This window comes from Borostomias antarcticus (genome assembly GCF_949987555.1).
Source record: "Borostomias antarcticus genome assembly, chromosome: 2".
Taxonomy (NCBI): Eukaryota; Metazoa; Chordata; class Actinopteri; order Stomiiformes; family Stomiidae; genus Borostomias; species Borostomias antarcticus.
In genome coordinates this window covers 41,869,060-41,879,059 of record NC_140235.1, presented here as the reverse complement: position 1 = coordinate 41,879,059, position 10,000 = coordinate 41,869,060, and the positions used below count along the sequence as shown (strand labels likewise).

At 45.6% G+C, this 10,000-nt stretch overlaps 2 protein-coding genes across 3 annotated transcripts in view; one reads left to right on the top strand and one right to left on the bottom strand.

Moving 5' to 3' along the window:
* ptpa (protein phosphatase 2 phosphatase activator) overlaps positions 1-6,120 on the bottom strand; it is a gene marked incomplete at its 3' end in the record, with an annotated part of 9,933 nt that extends 3,813 nt beyond the window's left edge. Inside the window, exons 1-3 of the mRNA XM_084455774.1 lie at positions 6,059-6,120; positions 3,211-3,317; positions 1,812-1,898 (exon numbers count right to left, since the gene is read on the bottom strand). Of these exons, the coding sequence (XP_084311900.1) occupies positions 1,812-1,898; positions 3,211-3,317; positions 6,059-6,083 (219 nt within the window). The 5' untranslated portion in view covers positions 6,084-6,120. The remainder of the gene's footprint in view (positions 1-1,811; positions 1,899-3,210; positions 3,318-6,058) is intronic.
* A 107-nt stretch (positions 6,121-6,227) lies between these two features.
* The window catches only part of crata (carnitine O-acetyltransferase a), a 17,831-nt gene continuing 14,058 nt past the window's right edge, over positions 6,228-10,000 (top strand). For both annotated transcript variants that reach the window (XR_014630967.1, XM_084455967.1), the window contains exons 1-2: positions 6,228-6,413; positions 9,268-9,531. Coding sequence is in view for 1 of the 2 variants with exons in the window: in XM_084455967.1 (XP_084312093.1) it covers positions 6,387-6,413; positions 9,268-9,531 (291 nt within the window). In the remaining variant the exon portion in view is untranslated. The remainder of the gene's footprint in view (positions 6,414-9,267; positions 9,532-10,000) is intronic.

The window sequence follows — 10,000 nt, the reverse complement described above, 5'->3', positions numbered from 1 at the left end:
GGGGTCAAACATTCTGGCCTGTACCACCAGTCCCCCTCACTGTAGGGGTCAAACATTCTGGCCTGTACCACCAGACCCTCTCACTGTAGGGGTCAAACATTCTGGCCTGTACCACCAGACCCCCTCACTGTAGGGGTCAAACATTCTGGCCTGTACCACCAGACCCCCTCACTGTAGGGGTCAAACATTCTGGCCTGTACCACCAGACCCCCTCACTGTAGGGGTCAAACATTCTGGCCTGTACCACCAGACCCTCTCACTGTAGGGGTCAAACATTCTGGCCTGTACCACCAGACCCCCTCACTGTAGGGGTCAAACATTCTGGCCTGTACCACCAGACCCCCTCACTGTAGGGGTCAAACATTCTGGCCTGTACCACCAGACCCTCTCACTGTAGGGGTCAAACATTCTGGCCTGTACCACCAGACCCCCTCACTGTAGGGGTCAAACATTCTGGCCTGTACCACCAGACCCTCTCACTGTAGGGGTCAAACATTCCACTTCTGATTCCCGCTGGAGCACATGATCACTAACTGGACATTTAGCCAGCCTGTGTTCCTGGACGGACGGACGGACGGACGGACACACACACACACACACACACACACACACACACACGACGGGTGGACAGGAGCACTTATATTGGCCCCCGGGGCGAGGCTCCTGCCCTCGTCTGCTCCCGGCTGCCCTCGGGGGAAGGACGACAGGATGGGATAAGAGCAGAGAACATTTCATCTCCTACTGCAGGTGTGTGTGTGTGTGTGTGTGTGTGTGTGTGTGTGTGTGTGTGTGTGTGTGTGTGTGTGTGTGTGTGTGTGTGTGTGGCCCCTGCTGGTGGGTAGTAGTATCACCATCATTAATTAGCCATTTTATTCGGCCCTAATTACTTAATTTAAAAATCCGTCCCTGTCTGCTTGGGGCCTCCTGCTGGTGGCAGCGCCAATATGAACACGCCAGGACAACGTGTCAATATGAACACCGCCAGGACAACGTGTCCCAGGACAATGATGACAGACAGACAGACAGACAGACAGACAGACAGACAGGCAGACAGGCAGACAGACAGACAGACAGGCAGACAGACAGACAGACAGACAGACAGACAGACAGACAGACAGGCAGACAGACAGACAGACAGACAGGCAGACAGGCAGACAGACAGGCAGACAGGCAGACAGACAGACAGACAGACAGACAGACAGACAGGCAGACAGGCAGACAGGCAGACAGACAGACAGGCAGACAGACAGACAGGCAGGCAGACAGGCAGACAGACAGACAGACAGGCAGACAGACAGACAGACAGACAGACAGGCAGACAGACAGACAGACAGACAGACAGACAGACCAGTATTAGCAGGCTGAATCAATAGGAAGTTCAATTGCTGCAGATCGTAGAATTTCAACGCTCTGGAAAATGCCAGAGGGTTGCCCCCGGCAACTGCTAATGAAATACACCTCTGACAGTGTGAAAGGCATGCTGGGTAATATTCCTGTCCTACGCCAGGTGAAAGGCATGGTGGATAATATTCCTGTCCTACTCCAGGTGAAAGGCATGGTGGGTAATATTCCTGTCCTACTCCAGGTGAAAGGCATGGTGGGTAATATTCCTGTCCTACTCCAGGTGAAAGGCATGGTGGGTAATATTCCTGTCCTACCCCAGGTGAAAGGCATGGTGGGTAATATTACTGTCCCACGCCAGGTGAAAGGCATGGTGGGTAATATTCCTGTCCTACGCCAGGTGAAAGGCATGGTGGGTAATATTCCTGTCCTACGCCAGGTGAAAGGCATGGTGGGTAATATTCCTGTACCTCTGACACCTTGTATTCACACGACAGCTTCTTCCTCTTCACGGCCTCGTTCAGCGTCAGGATGAAGCCCATGTAGTCAGCGTACGCCTGCGGGGACAGAGGGACAGAGGGACAGGGGGACAGAGGGACAGAGGGACAGGGGGACAGGGGGACAGAGGGACAGGGGGACAGAGGGACAGGGGGACAGAGGGACAGGGGGACAGAGGGACAGGGGGACAGGGGGACAGGGGGACAGAGGGACAGGGGGACAGAGGGACAGAGGGACAGGGGGACAGAGGGAAAGGGGGACAGAGGGACAGAGGGACAGAGGGACAGGGGGACAGGGGGACAGAGGGACAGGGGGACAGGGGGACAGAGGGACAGAGGGACAGGGGGACAGGGGGACAGAGGGACAGGGGGACAGGGGGACAGGGGGACAGAGGGACAGGGGGACAGGGGGAAAGAGAAGGACAGAGAACGGTGAAGGCCCCAAGTAACGTCCTGTTAGATCCACACATCCTAATAAGATGACTGGAGCGCCTGCAAGGCTACTAGTTTTGGAACGGGACCATGACAACACCACAGAGTGCGTCCAGTTATCTGAGAGGGAGCAATCAGGACCACGGGGATAGGAGGGAATAAATGGTTTGGGACTGGGCCCAGGCTAGCCTAGTGATACCAGCGGGGGGTTTGGGACTGGGCCCAGGCTAGCCTAGTGATACCAGCGGGGGGTTTGGGACTGGGCCCAGGCTAGTGATACCAGCGGGGGGTTTGGGACTGGGCCCAGGCTAGCCTAGTGATACCAGCGGGGGGTTTGGGACTGGGCCCAGGCTAGCCTAGTGATACCAGCGGGGGGTTTGGGACTGGGCCCAGGCTAGTCTAGTGATACCAGCGGGGGGTTTGGGACTGGGCCCAGGCTAGCCTAGTGATACCAGCGGGGGGTTTGGGACTGGGCCCAGGCTAGTGATACCAGCGGGGGGTTTGGGACTGGGCCCAGGCTAGCCTAGTGATACCAGCGGGGGGTTTGGGACTGGGCCCAGGCTAGCCTAGTGATACCAGCGGGGGGTTTGGGACTGGGCCCAGGCTAGCCTAGTGATACCAGCGGGGGGTTTGGGACTGGGCCCAGGCTAGGCTAGTGATACCAGCGGGGGGTTTGGGACTGGGCCCAGGCTAGCCTAGTGATACCAGCGGGGGGTTTGGGACTGGGCCCAGGCTAGGCTAGTGATACCAGCGGGGGGTTTGGGACTGGGCCCAGGCTAGCCTAGTGATACCAGCGGGGGGTTTGGGACTGGGCCCAGGCCAGGCTAGTGATACCAGCGGGGGGTTTGGGACTGGGCCCAGGCCAGGCTAGTGATACCAGCGGGGGGTTTGGGACTGGGCCCAGGCTAGCCTAGTGATACCAGCGGGGGGCGTGTCCTACCTGAGAGCGCTTCCACTTCCCCATGTCAGGGACCACGCTGATCTCTTTCTTGGGCACCATGAAGCTGGCCGGGATTGGGGGCGTGTCATCTTCAGGAGAGGAGGAGCCTGAGGACAAGAGATGGAGAATTTGAAATCTTAAAAAGGCTGTTAGTGTTTGTACTAGTCCTCTATAGAACAAACACACCCTTCAGGAAGAACTTTATAATCATGTTATTTTGCTGAATCTACCCATAGAGAATTGGTACAATGCTTTTCAAACAAGATTTACTCTAGCTAGGAGAGAATGATGCGCACGTGCACGCACACACACACACACACACACACACATACACACACACACACACACATACATACACACATACACACACACACACACACACACACACACACACACACACACACACACACAGGCAGGCTATTGTAGGTAATTCCATCATAGTGCAGTCGCAAAATAGTTCTGTTTCAAATTGAACTTTTGTTTCAACTTTCGGTTCTGGATTGTGATAAATTTTACATGATACCATATTGAGACTGGTCACATTATTACACCCGTCCTGGAAAAGCACATTCATCATTCTTTATCCAAAGTTTCATTGGCCCTTTGCTAAGTGCACATCTGCAGAACAACTACCTCAATACTGAGGCGATCAGGGACATGATAGTCTGTGTGTGTCAGGTTCTATAGTGTGTGTGTGTCAGGTTCTATAGTCTGTGTGTGTCAGGTTCTATAGTCTGTGTGTGTCAGGTTCTATAGTCTGTGTGTGTCAGGTTCTATAGTCTGTGTGTGTCAGGTTCTATAGTCTGTGTGTGTCAGGTTCTATAGTGTGTGTGTGTCAGGTTCTATAGTCTGTGTGTGTCAGGTTCTATAGTCTGTGTGTGTCAGGTTCTAGTCTGTGTGTGTCAGGTTCTATAGTCTGTGTGTGTCAGGTTCTATAGTCTGTGTGTGTCAGGTTCTATAGTCTGTGTGTGTCAGGTTCTATAGTGTGTGTGTGTCAGGTTCTATAGTCTGTGTGTGTCAGGTTCTATAGTCTGTGTGTGTCAGGTTCTATAGTCTGTGTGTGTCAGGTTCTATAGTCTGTGTGTCAGGTTCTATAGTCTGTGTGTGTCAGGTTCTATAGTCTGTGTGTGTCAGGTTCTATAGTCTGTGTGTGTCAGGTTCTATAGTCTGTGTGTGTCAGGTTCTATAGTCTGTGTGTGTCAGGTTCTAGTCTGTGTGTGTCAGGTTCTATAGTCTGTGTGTGTCAGGTTCTATAGTCTGTGTGTGTCAGGTTCTATAGTCTGTGTGTGTCAGGTTCTATAGTCTGTGTGTGTCAGGTTCTATAGTCTGTGTGTGTCAGGTTCTATAGTCTGTGTGTGTCAGGTTCTAGTCTGTGTGTGTCAGGTTCTATAGTCTGTGTGTGTCAGGTTCTATAGTCTGTGTGTGTCAGGTTCTATAGTCTGTGTGTGTCAGGTTCTATAGTCTGTGTGTGTCAGGTTCTATAGTCTGTGTGTGTCAGGTTCTATAGGCTGTGTGTGTCAGGTAGGTTCATGTAAACCAGACTGTGAACAGCCTCAAAATACAAAATGGGGAACGTATTCTTTAAGGTCCCATAGGGGACTGGACTTCCTGCTTCAGCTGGACTCTCTGTGTCTCTCTGTGTCTCTCTTGTGTCTCTCTCGTGTCTCTCTCTGTCTCTCTCTGTCTCTCTGTGTCTCTCTCATGTCTCTCTGTGTCTCTCTGTGTCTCTCTCGTGTGTCTCTCTCGTGTCTCTCTCGTGTCTCTCTGTGTCTCTCTGTGTCTCTCTCATGTCTCTCTGTGTCTCTCTGTGTCTCTCTCATGTCTCTCTCGTGTCTCTCTGTGTCTCTCTCGTGTGTCTCTCTCGTGTCTCTCTCGTGTCTCTCTGTGTCTCTCTGTGTCTCTCTGTGTCTCTCTGTGTCTCTCTGTGTCTCTCTGTGTCTCTCTCATGTCTCTCTCATGTCTCTCTGTGTCTCTCTCGTGTCTCTCTCGTGTCTCTCTCGTGTCTCTCTCGTGTCTCTCTGTGTCTCTCTGTGTCTCTCTGTGTCTCTCTTATGTACCACCGGTTGTGCTGCGTCACTTAACTGTTGCATAAAAGTGAGTTGGCTTTTATACAACGGTTACATCATCAGGAAACATTTGGGGATATTGACTATTTTAGTGTCGTTTATATCTATTTTAGTGAACTCCACCAATACTAAGATGCTCCGTATACATCCTGTTATGACTACATTTATTCAGAATAATTCAGAACAACAACAAGCATTTTATCAGGCGTGATACTTAAACCAGTGAATGTAAGAACATTACATTCTGTCTGCAGAGCATGACTGAGTGATGAATGACTGAGTGATGAATGACTGAGTGATGAATGACTGAGTGATGAATGGAAACCCAGGAATGGATCAAGCTTTCAACCCAGGAGCAGAACGGTACCTGTCAGGCTAGGGTTAGGGTTAGATAAGCTAGCTAGGCTAGGCTACTCTAGAGCTACATGAATGGACATTTCAGATGGGAAGACTTCGTAGAATTAGAAAATAAAAAGCTAGCTATGTCAGAGCAGACATAGATTAGATGTTAGATGTGGTCTAACGTTAGTGAGTCAGGTTCTCCATCTATCGAGCTCGTCTAACGTTATTATCTAGCACTAAGTTAGTAGACAGAGGAACCATGTTAACAGAGGAACCAGGCATTCATTTGTCATCAAATCCCCGAACCCAGCAGCATCAGATCCAGCAGACCAGCTTCCCACGCTCACATATACAGATACGATTTACTATATATTTACACCCGTTACAGGCCAATATATTGTGTTTATAAAACAAAACATCTAATAGAGTTTGCTGGTTACCTGACTGATGTTCAGTCTCCGCCATGTTTACCAAGAGGTGAATATTTTTGACAACATGGCCTTTCAACTCTCACCTTTCACCCCTCCTCCTCCACTGGTGTGTTAGCGCCCCCTGGCGGCCGGAGCCGGAGCCTGTCCTGGTGCTGGTGTGACCGTGAAGCCGTCAGGGAGAAGTGGGTTGTTTATATTAAACCTCCAGGGGACAGACGTGTTGAACTCATACCTCCATGGTTGAACTAGGTCCCGAATGAGAGAGATAGACCCTGTACTCAGATAGATCCTGTACTTTGAGCACCAGCCCTTTTGGGGGCGTCTACTGGAAAACACAATGTTGGGCATTTTGGCCAGAACCATGGTGAGTTAAAGCTTTATGCTACGATAGCTAGTTACTATCATGTTAAAGCATTATGCTAACGAGCTAGTTACTGGCTTCGGAAAGATGGCTTAGCTAGTTAGCACCAGGTCTAGATAACTGTTAGAAGTAAGATGGCTTAGCTAGCTAGCATTAGCTCTAGCTAACTGTGAGAAGTGGACAAGTGCGTGTTCGTGTTCGTTAGCTAGAGCTCACTTAGTTCTTAGCTCACTTAGCCAGAGTATTTGTTCTGCGGTATTTACCTGTATAAACCTCTCAGCCAGAGACATGCACAATCCCGTTGATACCAGAACAACTGTCTGGATTGTTTCACTAACTTTTTTTGAACTAAAACTAAATCTAAGCATCCAGATAGCTAACGATACTCTGCTAGCTGCTGTGAGTAAGTTAACATACCGGTAGCTGGACATGATGTCGGGTTAATATTTAACTGGGCTTTAACAGTGAGGTCTATATTGTTTAACAGTGAGGTCTATATATGAGGTCTATATCTATATACAACATTCACACATCTCCTGGACCCTGTCTATATAATATATACCATAATAATACCCTGTCTATATATACCATAATAATACCCTGTCTATATATACCATAATAATACCCTCTATATATACCATAATAATACCCTCTATATATACCATAATAATACCCTCTATATATACCATAATAATACCCTCTATATATACCATAATAATACCCTGTCTATATATACCATAATAATATATACCATAATAATACCCTGTCTATATATACCATAATAATACCCTGTCTATATAAACCATAATAATACCCTGTCTATATATACCATAATAATACCCTGTCTATATAAACCATAATAATACCCTGTCTATATATACCATAATAATACCCTGTCTATATAAACCATAATAATACCCTGTCTATATATACCATAATAATACCCTGTCTATATATACCATAATAATACCCTGTCTATATATACCATAATAATACCCTGTCTATATATACCATAATAATACCCTGTCTATATATACCATAATAATACCCTCTATATATACCATAATAATACCCTCTATATATACCATAATAATACCCTCTATATATACCATAATAATACCCTGTCTATATAAACCATAATAATACCCTGTCTATATATACCATAATAATACCCTGTCTATATAAACCATAATAATACCCTGTCTATATATACCATAATAATCCCCTCTATATATACCATAATAATACCCTGTCTATATATACCATAATAATACCCTCTATATATACCATAATAATACCCTGTCTATATAAACCATAATAATACCCTGTCTATATATACCATAATAATACCCTGTCTATATATACCATAATAATACCCTGTCTATATATACCATAATAATACCCTGTCTATATATACCATAATAATACCCTCTATATATACCATAATAATACCCTCTATATATACCATAATAATACCCTCTATATAAACCATAATAATACCCTGTCTATATATACCATAATAATACCCTGTCTATATATACCATAATAATACCCTCTATATATACCATAATAATACCCTCTATATATACCATAATAATACCCTCTATATATACCATAATAATACCCTCTATATATACCATAATAATACCCTGTCTATATATACCATAATAATACCCTCTATATATACCATAATAATACCCTGTCTATATATACCATAATAATACCCTGTCTATATAAACCATAATAATACCCTGTCTATATATACCATAATAATACCCTGTCTATATATACCATAATAATACCCTGTCTATATATACCATAATAATACCCTCTATATATACCATAATAATACCCTGTCTATATATACCATAATAATACCCTCTATATATACCATAATAATACCCTGTCTATATATACCATAATAATACCCTGTCTATATAATAATACCATAATAATACCCTCTATATATACCATAATAATACCCTGTCTATATATACCATAATAATACCCTGTCTATATATACCATAATAACACCCTCTATATATACCATAATAATACCCTGTCTATATAAACCATAATAATACCCTCTATATATACCATAATAATACCCTCTATATATACCATAATAATACCCTGTCTATATAAACCATAATAATACCCTGTCTTTATATACCATAATAATACCCTGTCTATATATACCATAATAATACCCTGTCTATATAAACCATAATAATACCCTGTCTATATATACCATAATAATACCCTCTATATAAACCATAATAATACCCTGTCTATATAAACCATAATAATACCCTGTCTATATATACCATAATAATACCCTGTCTATATACACCATAATAATACCCTGTCTATATATACCATAATAATACCCTCTATATAAACCATAATAATACCCTGTCTATATATACCATAATAATACCCTGTCTATATATACCATAATAATACCCTGTCTATATATACCATAATAATACCCTGTCTATATATACCATAATAATAATTATTATTATATAATATATTATTATATAATATAATAATAATAATAATACCCTCATGCGAACCAGAATATCTAGTCCTCATCCTCGCGATACTAGTGCTGCAGCAGATGCATCCAATATAAGAAGCGATCATATTTAACAGTAGACTTTAGCAGGTGGTCGGTATGTGTCTGCATGCGATGTAATTAATAATACATTCATATATTATAATCACTCACTCAAGTAGCTAACTTAGCTTTCTTTGAGAATGTAGGCTACGACAAAGACGCTCTAATTGTCTTCTCTGTCTTCACACCAGACCAGAAACCCGATGCGTTGTTCCCCATCCTCTCCTCTCCCAGGTGAAACCTTGCAGCCTGGTGAAGCCCGTGTCGGTGACGCGCATCGCCGGGCGGTACCTGGCCCACCAGGAGGGGCTGCCCAAGCTGCCGGTGCCGCCGCTGCAGCAGACCTGCGAGCGCTACCTGCGGGCCCTGGAGCCCATCGTGGAGGAGGAGGAGCTGAGCCACACCCGGGAGCTGCTCACGGACTTCCAGAAGCCGGGAGGCGTGGGAGAGAGACTGCAGAAGGGCCTGGAGAGAAGGCTGCGCAAGACGCACAACTGGGTGAGCTAACGAGGGAAACCCTGTGTGAGAGAGACCCTGTGTGAGAGAGACCCTGTGTGAGAGAGACCCTGTGTGAGAGAGACCCTGTGTGAGAGAGACCCTGTGGGAGAGAGACTGCAGAAGGGCCTGGAGAGAAGGCTGCGCAAGACGAGCAACTGGGTGAGCTAACGAGGGACATCCAACCGGTCTCTCTCTATACACCCAACCGGTCTCTACACGTCATCCAACCGGTCTCTCCACACCTACACACCCAACCTGTCTCTCTACACACCCAACCTGTCTCTATACATTAAACCTGTCTCTCCACATCTACACATCCAGCCGGTCTCTATACATCCAACCTGTCTCTAAGATCCAATATTCCTTTTTATTTATCACATGTAATGTACGGTGTTCAGTCACAGTGAGATAGTACAGGAAAAGGACATTCTCTCTCTGGATTATCGCTCCCACTAGTTTATTTGATGAG